This window comes from Photinus pyralis, unplaced genomic scaffold (assembly GCF_008802855.1).
Source record: "Photinus pyralis isolate 1611_PpyrPB1 unplaced genomic scaffold, Ppyr1.3 Ppyr1.4_LG3b, whole genome shotgun sequence".
In the NCBI taxonomy this organism is placed as follows: Eukaryota; Metazoa; Arthropoda; class Insecta; order Coleoptera; family Lampyridae; genus Photinus; species Photinus pyralis.
Window position 1 is genome coordinate 19,116,265 of NW_022170510.1, and position 17,409 is coordinate 19,133,673.

General features: G+C 34.7%; 1 protein-coding gene across 1 annotated transcript; it reads left to right on the plus strand.

The window, feature by feature from the left end:
• Positions 1–12,427: 12,427 nt before the first annotated feature.
• On the plus strand, positions 12,428–13,553 carry LOC116166402. The gene is made up of 2 exons (XM_031481357.1): positions 12,428–12,862; positions 12,942–13,553. Exons 1-2 carry the CDS (start codon positions 12,428–12,430, stop codon positions 13,551–13,553), a joined length of 1,047 nt encoding a protein of 348 aa, XP_031337217.1.
• Positions 13,554–17,409: the final 3,856 nt, after the last annotated feature.

Here is a 17,409-nt window from a genome sequence, read left to right on the forward strand (position 1 = left end):
AAGGGAATGTTTACACCATTTTGACTGCACTAAGGTGTTTCATTGTATAAAATTTTCTTATATTATTGGTAATTATTTTTGAGGTTTTACTTTCGTATAGGTGTGGTTAAAAATAAATGGGGTTCAGTTAAGTTAATTACTGATAACATTTTTGAGACGTGTCTTAAAGCTCGAGGAAATTATACTGTGGCGTTTTAAGAAAGTGGAAGTGGGGTACGCAATAACGTTTGTTTATGGTAGTTTTGGAAAAAAGAAGGAAGATTTTTCTTTCAATTTTCCACTGCGTTACACTTTTAACTATCGAAACAACGAACGCACACGGCGTTAGTGTTATATTAGTGCTGTTAAATGCCAGACAAACAGTATCTCATCATTGTTCCTAAAAAAATCACGTGTGAAGTGAAGTCCATACATTTTTAATTAGATGAAACCACATGTGATTGTTAGTTAGTGCTCTTTTGCGCTAGAATAATGTGAGTTTAACGTTTTACTTTTCCAAGAAAAACGAAAAAACTAAACTATTTTGTGAAGTTGGCCCTACCCATAACTCGTTTTTAAAGAAACGCACATACGATCGGTAGTGATTTTTTGCGCTCGAAGATTACGATTCCAACGTTTTTCGTTTCCGAGAAAACGAAAAAATACTAAAATATTGTGTGAAGTTGACCAAATTTATGACTGGTTTTTAAATCGATAACAATATGTCCAAATTACTCCAACCCTTCATAAAACCATGCTGTTTATCGGATATACATGGTGAGTTTTTTCCGACGTTTAGTGTGGGGATCTCATAAACCATACAGTCACTTAAATCAGTAAATAATTGCTGAATTTTATGTAGATTAAGTTTTCCATTCAGAGTTTCTTGTAGCTCTACAAACAACGAAGTTTTGGTCAAAAAACCGAAAAATGAGCTAGCGTTCATTTACCTATTTTCAAAAATATCAAAAAAATTGTTTTAACAGATCCTCAATTTTTTTGAGTAAATTAAATCAACTTTCTTATTTCTTATGGACAACATATTTGATTTTTATGTCATTCAATAGAGAAAAAAAAACAAAATCAGCTATACTACACACTTAGTATTTCATTTGAGAATCAATCTTGCATTTTTACCTCGAAGTTTTCATTGTTATACTATTACGAAAGGGACAACAATTAGAAGTTGTCATAAAATTTGTCAAATTATTACGAGAGTGATGTGAAATACTTTCATTCTATAAATTACACCCTTAGCGCCCTTAGTTACTGCATTTGTACATTGTTCAATATATGGTTTAAAACAAATTTTGTAAAACACACTTTTGTTTCCCTAGGAATAAATATCACAAAATTGTAGCTATAATAGTTTTTCATTTTGTTGAAAGGGTACTGCCAAATTCACGGAGGTTTTCGCCATCAAAGTTCATTTGGGAGTACACATATTGTAACACTATAAAACTGAGGTATTTCATATTTTACATATAGGCACTTTTTTTAGTAATTAAATATTAGTAATATAATAAAACAATATAGTAATAATAGTAATATAGTAATATAGCAATATAGCAATATTATAATATAGTAATATAGTGGGTCGCCTGACATACATTAAAAAATCTACGTTATATAATGCAAAAAGAATCAAGCCCTTAGAGAAATTCTCCGAATTATTGCATTTTCCTTTTGTAGTACCCTCTTCCAACACTTCGTTTTCAAGATATTCGCTTCGACTTCACCAATAGATATTTCTCATCCAGACAAATCATTTTGCCTTGGTGGGTACTTTCCTCTGACAAACGATTTTCGAAATATTCGCTCTTAAAGTTTTGACATCACCAATAGATATATTTCTTCCAGGCGTCCCAATCGCTTTTTGCGAGTACCCTCCCCTAACAATCTGTTATTGAGGTTGAGATATAAGGAATTATTTATATTCGATCACGATAAGTGGCCGAGGAGGAGGACTATGATTGGTAGAAATTAATTCCTTTCGTTGAGACTTTTCATTGGAGTACCATGAAGGATAAAACCAGCCCCCTCCCCCCTTGTTTTGATAAAGAGCCATTTGAGACCTTTACTTAGAATACCATAAAAAATAAAATTAATTTCTACCCCTTCCCCCCTTTCCTGACCACCTACTTACCTCGAAAAGGAGTAGCGCAGGAAAGTTATAGTTTGTACAAACCAATTCATTTCGGTGAGACCTTTCATTAGAATACCTTGAAGGGTAGAACGTTTGTTGTGTTGTAGGTAGTTGTATTTATCCTCAGAATCAACAATTAACAAGATAGCGTCGGAATGTAACAAAAGCAAGTCCACATATCGTCAAGATCATATAAGTGTTTGAAAAGTGACATTGCTTTTTTATTGTCGTCTGTGCTGTTTGATTAGTATTAAATTTGTTTCTGTTTGATTTAATTTAGGTAGTTAGGGAAAACCGCGTGTGTTTGTAGATCTAGTTTGTGGCCTTTCATTTTCAGTGACGAATTATAGTGGGGTGATGTGACAGTCTAATTTATTTTGTGTTAGCCCTGAAGTTCGCCGTGACATTTCAGTCTGAAGTGTTGAACAATGTTATTACCTACTTAATTCTGTGAGTTTTTCATTTTTAAGATGATGAGTATAGACAAGAAACTATGTCTGAACTATCTTATACTATCGACGAAAAGATGCATTGCTAAAAGTCTAAAAGGGGACTTTTTTGATATCTTATATAAACTTTGGATATAACAACCGGAAACAAAAAAGATAAATCATTGTTTGTTCATTTTTCGCAAAGAAATAAATGTCACATTTATGACGGAACATGGAACATGTTGGTATTAAAACGTATTCCCTTCAAAGAGAATTATATTTAAGCCAAGTGTGAAGTTCTTACTAACGCGTTATCAATATCAATTTTGCAAATCCCCTTTGAGAATTTGAGGATAGCTGATGTATAACCATCTCAATGAAATCGATAGTTTCAAACTTTACTGCTCTAGTTTATGATCTATAAAACAACTTTGTGGACGAAACGTTTTATGTTTTCTTTTTAAAATGGTTTTTCTGACATGCTACACAAGTTTAATTAAGCATTACTGCGCTGTTTATCTGCAAAAATTATAAATTCACGTTAACTCAGTTTATAGAAGGAACACGTCCGCTCGTCGTAAGTGACATACAGTTAGCAAAGTGTTATTGCGGCGTTATAGTTTGCAAAATGTCCAATAATACGGTCTTACTCATTGGTTTCCTAATTGTCGTTGCGGTAATGAAGAGCTTGCGCCTTACATTCAGGGGTTGCCTAATTATCAAGCACTCGACGGAACTCGTCGGTTCGCATGTAAACACCTTCATTATCCGAGAATTGTGTTCTTGTAAAATATCGTAGCTGACGGGTGTTGTAAAAGGTTAATAGGCTGCCTTTGGGAGCTCGTAACAGGTCTCTCGAGGGAAGCTTTCCCAGTACTTTGCTTCTCACGCACTGGCGGTTACATAAACGAACTCAATTTTTTGAATTATTTGTGTAACTGTTGATAGTCAATTTTGCTACCGTTGGGATTGAATAAATTGGCACAGAAGGCAGTTTATCAGAAGTTGTGCATGCCGCTGGAGGCTTTAGAGAGGCGTCTCGGCGGGATGCTCAAACCCTCATCTACGATCTCATCTCTGCAATAATGCAGTGTACGAATATCTTTATTAATCTGACACAATAATGGCAGAAATCGATACCCGTCTGCATGCAAGCGGAAGTTCGTCCCTGATTTACTAAATGGAATAATTGCCACTATTTCCCAACTGTTTGTTATATTGGTCGAGACAGTTAATTTCTCAGACAATAAATTGTTTTACCGCCTCTTTGCCATAATTTCGAAAAGTTCGTTTGTTTTCACTCACGCCAACATTGCGTGATCCAGCTCCCGATATGTGTTTTTCGCGTGCTTTGCTTTGATTTGCTTCAGAAAAATGGGATTGGAAGTTCATCTGTATAGCCGAGCCGAGAAAGAAATGAGGTGGATAACGATGTCATAACTTCCACTTTTCTAAAGGCAATCTGGAAGTTTTATGAAAATATGCCGCTAAAGCTCATTGTATTACCTTAAAGCTTAGAATTATTTTATTTACGACCAGTTACCTCATCCACAGTATAAGATATGTAAATACGTGCCAATTGTCACACTTGGCGTGCTAGCGCCTAATTGTGAAAAAGCAAGGTAATGCGAAATTTAAGTTTTAGGTTAAAATTTTTACCAAGTAATCACGTTCTCACAGAGCGCGATAATGTTAAGTTTCCAGCTTACAAATTTGCTAATTAAGGAGAAAATGTTAGTGCTTAAATTATTCAGGCGAATTTTGTATTCACAGTTTGTCTTTACGTTTGATAGAAAACGTGTAATTCTTTGGTATATAGGTGCGAAGTTGAGAAAATGACCCTTTAGCACTAACGCTTTACTTGTGACATTTACATAACACACGCCGTCGAATAGCAGATATGTAGTCATGTTTGAAATAAACAATTTATGGATTAGATGTTTGACCAGCTTGTGGTCGATTACCTACTTAATATTTATACAGAAGGAAAACGGCAGATTTTACCTAGCTTGTGCGAAAGGTGCAGTAAACAGAAAGCCAAATGTGACCCACTAAAGTAATAATCAAAAGGAAAGGGTCCCTGATTCAATGTTAAATGGTTTTATGTGTATAATAAAATAGTGCTCTTTGCTCAATTTCAAATCTCGCTCCTCGCTGTTGTAACACTACAATCAGAAGTACGGATGATTGTATTTAGACATTTGTTTACTGTTCTGGTACCATTTCGTCGCTTTAAAATTTATTTTATAATTGAAATTAAACCACTGCAGTGCCACCTCAATATAATCTACATACTTGTACTCACATAAAAACAAGTTGTGTACCGGCTTTGAGAAGTGAGGGTGATATTTATCGCTGTTGATGAATATAAAAAACTTTTTGCTCCCAAAGGAATTGTTTTATTCATTAACCGTGTTACATTGATCAAGTCCCAAAAGAATGGAATCTCGATATTTTCTCTTCGAAAAGTGATTGCTGCAGATTCTGCACACTCACGAATTCGGGTTTGGACTGTCATTGTTAGAATTTCTTGTCCCATGTAAAAATGTAAAATTTGGTTTAAAATAGACCTTGAGAACAGCCGGAGCAACAAATTCTGTGCCATCCTACGCTCACATTATGTGTTGAAATCTTTTGCATATTAAGATTATGTAGTCTCTCCACTTAGGAGATCCTAAAGCCTCAGACGATGGGGTGGAAATCAATGTATTTTTACTTATAAATACGCTAACAATTTTAGTAGCCTCCAAGGGTTCAGAATATCATATTTCAAACCTTCTAGAAATTACTTCTTCGAATATTCTTATAATGTTTTTAGAATCCCCTTACAACCGCATTTTAGAATCGTTTTAAATCCTCTACTATATCTCTATAGAAGCTTCAAAAACGTCTCGGAGCGTTTGAGAGGCTCCTACAATCGTTTGAATCTTTTTATAAAATCCTTCTTACTGCCTCCTTAGAACGTAGATTTGTAAAAATTTATCTACTCTTATACTTCAGAACTTCAGTTTCAAGATAAGCACATATTATCACCGGTTTGACCAAGCATTTGTTTTGACAACGCATTAAGACATTAAGGAAGGAGGAAAGAAAGTAGAAAAGAAAGGGAAACATTTTAAATAAGCGAATCGGACGTTCATTGTGCCTTTTTTTGGTGGCGGATGTTGAAACGCAGCCGTTTATTTTGTGTTTGGCGTACTAAGCACACGGTAGGATCAGGCAAAATACAGGTGGATCGAGGTTATTGTACACTATCCAAAACGAAGGGAAATATAGTAGTAGTAAACCGGGATAGGCGCCACTTAATCTTTAATAAATTTCAAAAGAGAGGAGAGAATACTTACCAACAGCAATATAATCTAATTAATTCGAAATGTAAATAAGGAGTATGAACAAATTCTTCCGAGTAAAACTAGGAGATTTTCCTTTCGTAATATTGAGGAAATCTAAAATTCTGCGGCTTCCTCCAAGGAATGTCGATGTAGACAGTAATATTCTGGCAGGCAGTAATGAAGAAAAGAGTAAGCCAGAAGCAAGAAGCCGAAAAAATGCTTATCCAAAATCAAGATTAATGCGTAATTTTTTGTGAATACCGCAAACGACCTTAGAACTTGTAAAATATATACGCAGAGTCAATAAAGTATCGAAAGCAAAATATATAACAAGTTAAAACTTCACCACACTTATAGCCATATAAATTCCTTTTAACAGGTAGACAAAAATCGAGTAACAATATGGCGTGTCCGTTCTTCTTACAGTAATTGTTGAATCTGTTTTTTTTGTACAAGGAAATGTGTGCGCCTAAAAGAATTAAGAAAACCTCTGCACGACCTCGGGCAGCAAAACAAAGAACCATTGTAATAAGACATCTGCAACACTTGGATGGCCTTTAGTGGAACTAGGGTAATAACAAATTTACTATAGGAATAAGTTACATTCTTAAACTGGTTTACAAAGGGAGCGTAAGAATTAAAATTGGTGTGAAAAAAACGTAACACACTCCAGCTAATAATTTAGGTGTCGGCAACCTGAGGCAAAAGAAATTCGACCAAAGTAGGTGGAAATCACGTAATGTTTATGTTGAATAGGTGAAAGTGAATATATTACATAAGGTATTGGTGATATATTGGTGAAATAAACTTTTATTAGGATGTAACAAACTTTGATTGTGGTAAATTGTCATCTAATAGGTGAAGTACGTCAAAAATACAAAGTAAGGAGTGGAATATACCTAACTTTTATCACCTAACAGGAGCAATAGGTTATTTGTAACGTTCACGTTATAAATATAATATAAGATATAGGCCAAAGTCGACAAAATGACTAAATAGGAATAGAAGAAAATTTCATAGATAGCTAATAAGAGAATACAGTTACTTACACTTCGACCAATAAGTTGCAATGACTTGAATACTCTTCTCTTTTTAACAAGGGGATTGACTCAAGTTAATTAGTTAGCCTTTTTATCCTTCTCCAGACTTCACAAACCACAACTGCAATCTGGATAAATATTAGGTTAATTAGTGGTTAGTTAGTAATAATAATTTGGTTAAATTTCTGTGTGTGGTTTAATAATAAAAATCTCAGGTTAGTAGTATAAAACTTTATTAATTGCCTATACTCCGTAAACTTTAATTGCCAACATCTTAAGATGTACGGCAAGTAGTCCTTGGTGTATTCTACCTAGTAGATTATAATAAATATCCGTTATAATAGTTATTTATGTATTAAGGGCATAATAGTGATGTTTATATTCTCGAGGGCGACGAGTTAAAAAGCTCGAGGGCCTATGGCCCGAGAGCTTTTTAGTCGCCCGAGAGTATAAACATCAGTTTATGCCCGTGGTACATACACAATTTTATGTTTTACAAATAGTTTTCTTCGTCAAAATTCGTTTACAAAATAATTCATTACGTTTGATCGAGTATGCGTGGTTCAAATTTGTTAATGTGATTGAAACCATCCAAACGTCAAACGTCATTTTAAATAATTCAATTCATCGTGAATGAGCAAGAAGTTCCAGAAACTATACGAAATAAGGCCAATCTTGTGATTTAGTAGGTATTGCCAATTAATAATTGACGTTTCTAATTTTCAATGACCTGCAAATATTTGTTTGTTTTGTCATTAAGTATAAATGAGTTACTATGGTGATACTTAATGCCCTAGGGCATAAAGTGGTACTTTATGCCCGCGTATCACAGATATAAAATGTACTATGATAGGTTAGTAAGACATAAAATGAAATATATCGGTACTTAATACCTAAGTTGCCATATAAGGATTATGTTAGGGCACGCCAAATAATGCTTGGAATTTCACGAAAGAGAAACGAATGAATTGCAAAGACTGCGGAAGTAGCTACCTGAGGAATGCCGAAATATTTTACCAAATTCATAATAAATTTTCTGCATCCTGCTCTAAGTGTTTCCATTCTGATGGGATGATAAACGAATGTCCCTTAAATATACGAAATGAAATTATTCATTGATGTGGGTAACCCATTTATAAATTAATGGATGATTGTCTCTCATGTTTAAAATTTATCTTATTGCTCTTTTCTTTACACCTACTTGCATGATCTGAGAAAGTTTTCAGAACATATGGCGCTTTTAGGTACTTGTTCTTAGTAAGCACCAGGTGTGCTAAAATTGGAGGATTAGGTCTTTTTATTGGTAACGATTCTTTAATGTTTGTTTGTGTCAGTATCTACCATTTGTTATAATACGAACTGTAACTCTGTCTTTGGTTGTAAGCAATTTGCCTTCACATCACAAATGACTGCAGTTAAATCGTACCACAACGAATATGAATTTTATTGGTATATTGGCGAAATATTCTAAAATAGTATATTAAGATACAAGTGTATAATCAAGTCTTTAAAGCACGCGCAACGAGTTTAAGGGCACGACGCAAAGCGGAGTGCCGTTAACGTTGCAAGTACTTTAAAGACCAATTATACACGTGTATCTTATAGTATTTTTTATTATACCTGCAGTATAATCTAAAAATAGGAAATACAATGAAGTCATATTGACGTTATACTCGAATACATGTCTAATTAAGTGGGCTGGGTGTTCGTAATTTCACGATTGCCATGGAAATGTCACTTGACGTTTGCTTATAAAAATCATCGTCTTTGTGAATTAAACGATTTCCGTTGAAAAAGATAATACACCGTCCATTAAATCGATTGTTGTAAAATCTAAACAAACGTTGGTAGGTGTAAAATCCAACTCCAGTAAAGCCTATTATAAAGAATATGAAAAGTTGTTTCCATGGATGAATAGGAAGTTACTTACGAATCAGTCTTAAATGCATCCATAATGCTGGCATATATGAAGGAAATGTCAAAGGTATTTAAATCTTCTATATTTTGGTGCATTCATTCAAAACTTTAAAGCAATGCTGCGATTAAAAAGTGGAACAGATTTGGAAGCATACCTAAATTACGCGCGTTTGTGAAAGCTTCAACCAAAGGATAGGTACAAAAGCCAAAGAAATGTTCTGCATTTACAGAAAGCGACCTAAGAGGATTTTTTATTTCATCCAGATGACAGTTTCAAAAGTCATACTTGAAGTATCGTTACTTAGCAACTTTAAAGCACGTGTGTTTTAAAGGCCCTTTTTCGCACGCATTTGAGTGTTTAAAACGGAGATTGTGATTCAGGTATAATAAAAAATACTTTGTCACTGCTTATGTACGTGTTCAAGCATGTCGTCAGTAGCTATTACATAGTTATTACATATTTGTTACATATTTATTTTAAAATGATTTATTTATTTGGTTTAAACTTGCCGTTGTAATCAATAATGGTTTATCTATTTAGTTTTATTGACAAATATATGATAACCTACGTCATACGAGTATACAGTGCGAATGCAAAGTCTGGAACTATCGCAATAAATCTTTTATAAACGTTTTTTTAACAAATCCTCGAGCACGTCAATTTTTAACTTAAATGAGATATTATACCTGAATCACAATCTCCGTTTTAACACTCAAATGCGTGCGCAAAAAGGCCTTTACAACACACGTACTTTAAAGTTGCTAAGTAACGATACTTCAAGTATGATTTTTGAAACTGTCATCTGGGGCTGAAATAAAAAATCATCTTAGGTCGCTTTCTGTAAATGCAGAACATTTCTTTGACTTGTACCTATCCTTTGGTTGAAGCTTTCACAAACGCGTGTAATTTAGGGTATGCTTCCAAATCTGTTCCACTTTTTAATCGCAGCATTGTTTGAAGTTTTGAATGAATGCATCAAATGATAGAAGATTTAAATACCTTTGACATTTGCTTCATATATGCCATCATTATCGATGCATTTACGTTACGACTTTATTCGTAAGTAACTTCCTGTTCATTCATGGAAACAACTTTTCATATTCTTTATAATAGGCTTTACTGGATTTGGATTTTACACCTACCAACGTTTGTTTAGGTTTTACAACAAGCGGTGTATTCCCTTTTTCAACGCAAATCGTTTTATTCACAAAGACGATGATTTTTATAAGCAAACGTCAAGAGTGACATTTCCATGGCAATCGTGAAATTACGAACACCCATCCCACTTAATTGGACATGCATTCGGGTATAACGTCAATATGATTTCATTGTATTTCCTATTTTTAAATTATACTGCAGGTATAATAAAAAAATACTATAAGATACATGTGTATACTTGGTCTTTAAAGCACTTGCAACGTTAAACTCGTTGCGCGAGCCTTAAAGACTTGATTATACACTTGTATCTTAATATACTATTCTTCACAATTTTACAATTTTCTATTTCAAAACGTCTGTTACTTTCTGGACAACCCTCGTATTAGTTTATGAACAGATTTTCGCCGGTTTGAAGAACTCTTTACCTACACGTTACTTTTTACTTAAAATTCAATTTAATATCGCTAATATCGGTTACGCTAGTACAAACCCTCGCATTAAAAGTTGGTATTTAACGAAAAGCTTCCTCCATTCGTGGTAGTATACGGATTTACCACTTGTTTTGGTTACACTTTCACTAAGCTGAGCTTGGAAGTATTTCTTTTCATTTTCAACAGTCCCCTGTTTGATATAGAAATATTTGGAGTAAGCTCTGAATAATTCAAATCAAAAGTGAAACTATATCACTGATGCAACTAAAACCCGCATGTTGTGTTATATTAAGGTTTGACAAGTTGGTCGTAATTGATGCGCATAACTTAGTATTTTCGCACTAACATCTTTGCAGTTATGCTACATGTATTTTCACATTTATCTATCGTCTTTTTACAATTTCCGCTGAACACGATTTCTTTGCATTCGATTCATCTATTCCACCACAATGTTTACATTCCCATGTTGACTTTTTCGATTGAAATTTGCGTATATGTATATCAACACACTTTCCATGATAATACTTACGAGAGGATATATCCCGAATTACATTTCCGAATTTCGAAGTGATATCAACGTTTTGAAATACATATAAAAGTGAATGTTGAATAGAATACTAACCCTTTAATCTCTAATGTATCCGATGAGTCATATTGAACATTAATACGTGCATAATTCTTCCTCGAAACGATCGTCTATTATTATTTATAACGAATTTACGTTTGGATAACTTACTAGATTAATATTTCAATATTAATCAATCCCTGAAGAGCTACGTTACGAATGCCATCTTTCATGGTGCGACACTCGAGCAGAATGCTATTAAGTCAAAAACGATTGAGATTATTTTCCACTAAATTCAGTAACCGAAAAGTCATTTTCGAGTGGCTTCTGCCTGCATTTATTGTTACGGTATGCACTTCTATACAATTGCATGATATTATATGAATTATGGGTATAGCCATAGACCAAATATTTGGTCTATGGTATAGCTCTCCAGCCACAATTATTGATAACGCTGACGCTTTTCTGTTATTTATTAAAGATTCACCACGTCGGATACCTACTGTTCAATTTAAGTAAATTAATCACTACGTTTGGGCGCAGGAAATAGAAAACTAATCCAAATTGCACTTTTCCCGGGATGTCTCTCATTAAACGTTCTAGCTGTTCTACAAGATGAGCGATTTTCGGAGCCATAAATGAATATTATTTCCACACGTTCAACTGTACTATAAGTCCATAAAAAAAGAAAGCAAGTGCAAGTGCATTGAAGATATACTGAAGTGAGCCAGAGAATCCTTAGCTTTAACAAGATTATAATTATGGAAATGAGAACAAATTCGTAGTCGTTTTTAGACAATCGCTATCAATAATGTGCGTACCCGTCCCATTGTACATTTGGTTATTAGGCGGATATCATATCACAAAAAGAACTGTCGAAATATCATTACGACCTACCCATTACAGGGTGTAGATGATTTATAGTACGCAATCGTAGAAAAAATAGTAAAGATATTGTTTGTTTTGGACAATCAATAATTTCGGTAGAATAAAGTTATAGTACAGAAATGTATACTGTTAACAAAGTTCGAATGTAATAGTATATTGTAATACAAGTGCGGAAAGGGCTTTATTGAAAAACGCGTATGAAAGTTGGAGCACGAGCGTTAGCGAGTGCTCCAATCATACAAGTTTTTCAATAATCCTTTCCGCAAGTGTATTACATACTATTTTTTCTACGAAAGTTCTCGAATTTAAAGATTTAGAGAAAAATTTTATATCAAAATGTTAAAACAACAATTTCTGTATAAATCAAGTCGTAGTACGATTCTCGTGTTTATCTGTAAAAATATAAAATCAAGTCTTCGTGACGCCGCTACGTTGTCTTAGTTACCAACGAGTTGTTTATAAAAAAGCAGGTTAGTAATTTTGCATGTAGTTTTGTACGAAGCAATTTCTTCAGTAAAACAAGAATTTAAAAGCTGAAAATGAGTGTTCATGAAGAAAGTGAGAGCGGCGATGAAGTTATGTGCACTCCGCCTGAGGTTGCTGCAATGGCGGAATCAATTATGCCTGAGCTTTTGCCTGAAAAATCGAGAAATCGGTACGAAAAAGAACGAGAGAGGTTTTTTAATTGGTGTAAAATGAAACAAGTCAAGCGGTATACAGAAACCGTGTTGCTTGCCTATTTTGTCGAAAAATCTGGAAAATTGAAATCATCGACACTGTGGTCAATGTATTCCATGTTGAAAAGTATGTTGATTTTGCAAGACAACGTCGACATTTCCAAGTATGCCAAGTTACAATCGTTTTTGAAACGTAAATCTGTTGGTCACAAGCCGAAAAAATCGCTGACTTTTACGAGGCAACAAATCAGTACGTTTTTAGAGGAAGCACCCGATGAAACATTTTTAATGATGAAAGTAAGCACCTATACTTACCTACTATTTTTTCATGTCTATACATTTGTTATGTCACACAAATAATGAAATTTATTTGTAGGTTGCTCTAATATTAGGAGTTGCTGGGGCTTGTCGTCGAGAGGAGTTGACGAAAATGACGGTGAACGATATCCAAGGCGAAGATACGTTTTTACTCGTAACGATTCCAGACTCCAAAACGCATGTTCCAAGAACTTTTTCTGTTACGGAGGGAAAAGAGAATTGGATACACTTGTACCAGAAATATAAAGCGCTTCGTCCTCAAAATGCTCAAACTTCGCGACTTTTTTTAAATTATAAAATGGGAAAATGTACCGTACAACCTGTGGGTATTAATACATTTGGAGCAATTCCTAAGAAAATTGCGAGTTACCTGAAATTGCCAAATGCTTCTAGTTTTACGGGTCATTGTTTTCGGCGTACCTCCGCAACGCTACTTGCTAATGCTGGAGCAGACCTTTTGAGTCTTAAACGTCATGGGGGCTGGCGGTCGTCGACGGTAGCGGAAGGATACATAGAAGGTTCTCTTCAAGGCAAATTAGAAGTATGTAACAAAATAATTGGTAATGCTTGTCAATCAAATGATCCTTGCACACCTTCGACATGTCAACCAGATGATCCTTGCAAGTTGCACATCTTCGACAGCGTCCACATCTACATTAATAACTTCTAAATGCTCTGTGTCAAATTCGTTACTTCCAGGTGTTAATATAAGTAACTGTTCATCATTTACCATTAATTTAAATATTACTAGCCAGAAGTAGCTGTAATTGTAAATTGTGGCATTAAAATAAAAAAAAGGTATCTTTGTTTTTACTTAAGAGTGTGGAAAATAAGTGTGGAAAAATTTTTCCACACTAGAGCGACAAAACCCTACTTTCAAAGGCTACTTTTTTCTCAGAAAACAAGACTTTCATCACTTTCGTAGAAAAAGGTAATTTCTTTTCATTTATGGTTGATTAACTGAATCGAATTTGTAATAATATTGCGCCCGGTTAACGTCCATTATTTTGTTAAATGTAATTACGTTTGTTCAATTATGCGAGAAACTATGGCAAATTACATTAAATTTAGCCGAAAGGAATAATTATTTCCTTTATATAAAATTAAATGTAATCATTATATCTTGAACAGTGAACTTACATTGGAGTATATCAAAGACATTTGTGCTGGTTTAGGGTAGTTGTAAGTAGTTAACTGCAGCTGTTGGTAAGGACTGGATTAAGTTTTAACTTTGGTCCTGTAAATCATTTCAGCTGTTAGTGGGCAATTAAGCCTTCAAAGTTGATTTTGTGTTCAGTCCTGAGTACTGCCACTTATCTATGCGCCCGTAGTACCCCGAAAGTTAAGGGATTAGTCAACGAAACAGAAGTTAGTATACCTCACTACATCCGGCCTCTCAGAAACATAAAATGACGTACAAATCCAATCAAATCTAGCCCAAAAGATGGAGTGTCGGTGATATTGTTGCGGCCGGTTTGAACAGTCCGGTTTAGCTGTAGAGCTGGTGCAAGTAGCAAGTACCGTAGAATATGCTATCTAATAAATAAAAAAAATTAATCATTGTAGGTATTTACCGAGGTATTTATCATCTGACTCGCTACAGTACTTCCAAGTAAAAATGTGGTTGGGTTCAGAGGAATAGGGCGGGGCGGGGGTTTCATGAGGATTTTTTTGTTATTGAAAACTTACTTTGTTGAGACGGTAGTTCAATCCTCTCTGATTATGCATTAGTTTTAAATCTTTGTATGAGCGGATCGTGTGTAAATAATGAACCGCGTTGACTAACGGAGTTAACAGGTGTGATAATCGGATTACCTCCAAACGCATTTATGTAAATTTCAGTGAAGAGCCGTAAAATTACTAATAACATTAAAATATAATTCGAGGCTTACGTTACACAAACGACTAAATCTTTCTAATTCAATCTTTTTACCCATCAGCAGAACTGCAAACCTAATTAGTTTACCCACAAACTTAACAAATAAATAAGCACGAAAGCTGTTGCTACCGTGAGATTGAAACCCATTCATTAAACAATGTAGACATTTGGAAAACCATAAATTACTTGCGCAACACTTTCGCAATGAACAAAATTTTTGTATTAATCGGAAGACAGACTAATTTATACGATTTATTAATTTATTATACCCATGTCCCTTGTTTTGTTTAGCGAGCAGTCTACATATCACAAATATGGCTTTAGTAGGTAGCACTTTGGCTGCCGGAAGTAGAACACAGCCATCAATACTGACTTCCGGGACTGAGAATTTCCGCCTAAAATACATAATTAATCACCGGCTTCGTTGACAAAATAAAAATTCCATCTAATTTAACTATTAATACTCGGTTAGGAATTTGTTTAACAGAAAATTATAGTTTAACGCGCGTTTATGTTAATCCGTACTAATTTGGCTGACAGGACCACAAACCCTATCTAACTTAATCCTTAACAAACATCTTGCCGTACTTAGAGCATTGCCGAACTCGAGGGAAACGATCTGCTGTGCATCCTGCGGCATTTCACATTAGCTTATCTTACAATGTCACTACTCAAATGGCACTTACTGATGTCTGCGCCAAATGAGAAATCGTTTTGATGGGTTAGTTGTCCTAGATTTTCCAACTAATGGTAGAAATACATCGACGTAGTCTGTTGCAAATATGATTATATGAATAATAATGTGCATTTTAAGTGTGTTAACCCCTTCTCATTAGCAAAAAAGGCTTATTTCCAAGGAAGTTTTCAAGAAATGACATAATAACGACGCGAACCGTTATTGAAGTTTACCATTAGCTTTAGATAACTACTTCAATTTTAAATGCAGCAAGTTTTATAATATTCAGAAACTTTGAAACTTCTATGAGTATTAGGGCCAAATTAAAGGGGATGCTTTTAAAATAGAATACATAACCCGCTTCTATAAGTTTTAGACGTCATGACTAAGTGAACGTTTGTATTTCCCTTTTCAAATATTGGTGCGATTTTTATTTTTTCCAACCAAGATAAACAAAAGTTTTGACAGGGAAGCATAAAAAGCTCGTCAACTTAGAGGATTCGCTGCATTTATTTAAAGTGCTGTAAAAATTCGACAATTGCAGTAGAGAAAATTGCGAGAAACCATCATAACAGTAAGATGGGGACAAGTGGTGCGCAGTTGTCGGATGACATTAAAATGGTAGTTCACGACTATATTGCTTTATAAAAATTTTCAAATTGGATTCCATGTGACGGAAACAGTTTATTTAAAATTGTTTTAAAGTGAAACTTTCGAAAGTGATTTATCTTGGATTTAGTGACTTAAATTCATTTGCTGTCGTTGTGTTAAGAACAATAATCAATAATCCAGGCTGAAAATGGAGACTGCAAAAGGACTGATGACCGTGTGAGTAAATTAGGCACGTTTTAGTAACTATAGATTTGTGAACGATCGTCGCATCACTGGCATCTTTATTACCTAAGTGATAATTACCCAGGTTGATTTTGTTGTGGTAAATTAAGCTCAACGAACTGGAATACACTTCATGGTATACTGGAACAGGAGTAATGCTTTGGATCGACAAAATAAGGAGGCACTCTATTGATTGTGACTTCTCAATGTACCGAATCTAGTTCCATGCCATTGGTGGTTGAGGTAACCTTTTTGCAGAGCAATTTGCAAGGGAGAGGGCCTAGATGATAAGATGATAAGGGTAGAATGGCGCTCAGTTGTAGTTGCTTCGTTCTAGCACCTTTCACGATAAATTTTACTCCTCTTCAATACACACTTCATTTGCTTTGGGAAAACTGACTTATTATGAGAGACCCCTTACAATGATCATTGTAGATAGAGAAATATTTGTTAGATATCAGAAACGTAGTTTATTATTTATTTCGCTAGAGATCCTGATAAAGGTGCCAGCCGAAACTGATCTAGCGGACCTGCTCGCTATATAGTGCAGCGGAGAGAGCCGCGAAATCGTTCAAAAAATTTTTTCGGAGTAGAAAGAATTGGGACCCACACCATTTTGTTCAGAAATGTTTGAACCTTCAGAATCTCGCTTTACGACATTTTCCCGTGGTCCTGACAAAAGTTATAGGCCGCTAAAGTTGAACTTTACTCATTTTCGCGCGCGCGACTAGACCACCGAAAGTATTTATTTTCTCAGCAACTAAGCGATATACATCAATAATTCCTTTTGTAAAATGAAAGTACATTTATAGCAGAATCTAAAGCATTCAATTTACCTACCTTGTTATGGACAGTTTTTAGAAAAATGACCATCAACTTCCAAAATTCGTGTAGCAGATGAAAAGTGCGCACTTTGAACTCTCATAACTTTTTATTTCACGATATCGATTTCCAATATTTATAGCTCATTCGATGCTCCAAAGCATTGTGATTATTTTATTTTCTATAAGATTACCGTGAATTTTTCATAATAAAAAAGTTACGGTCATTTAAGTAAAAACCTACCGACCTCGCCGAGTCGGGAGTCGCGAGTGAGACGGAGAGGGAAGGATAGTCAACAGCGTTCGCGCAACAAGG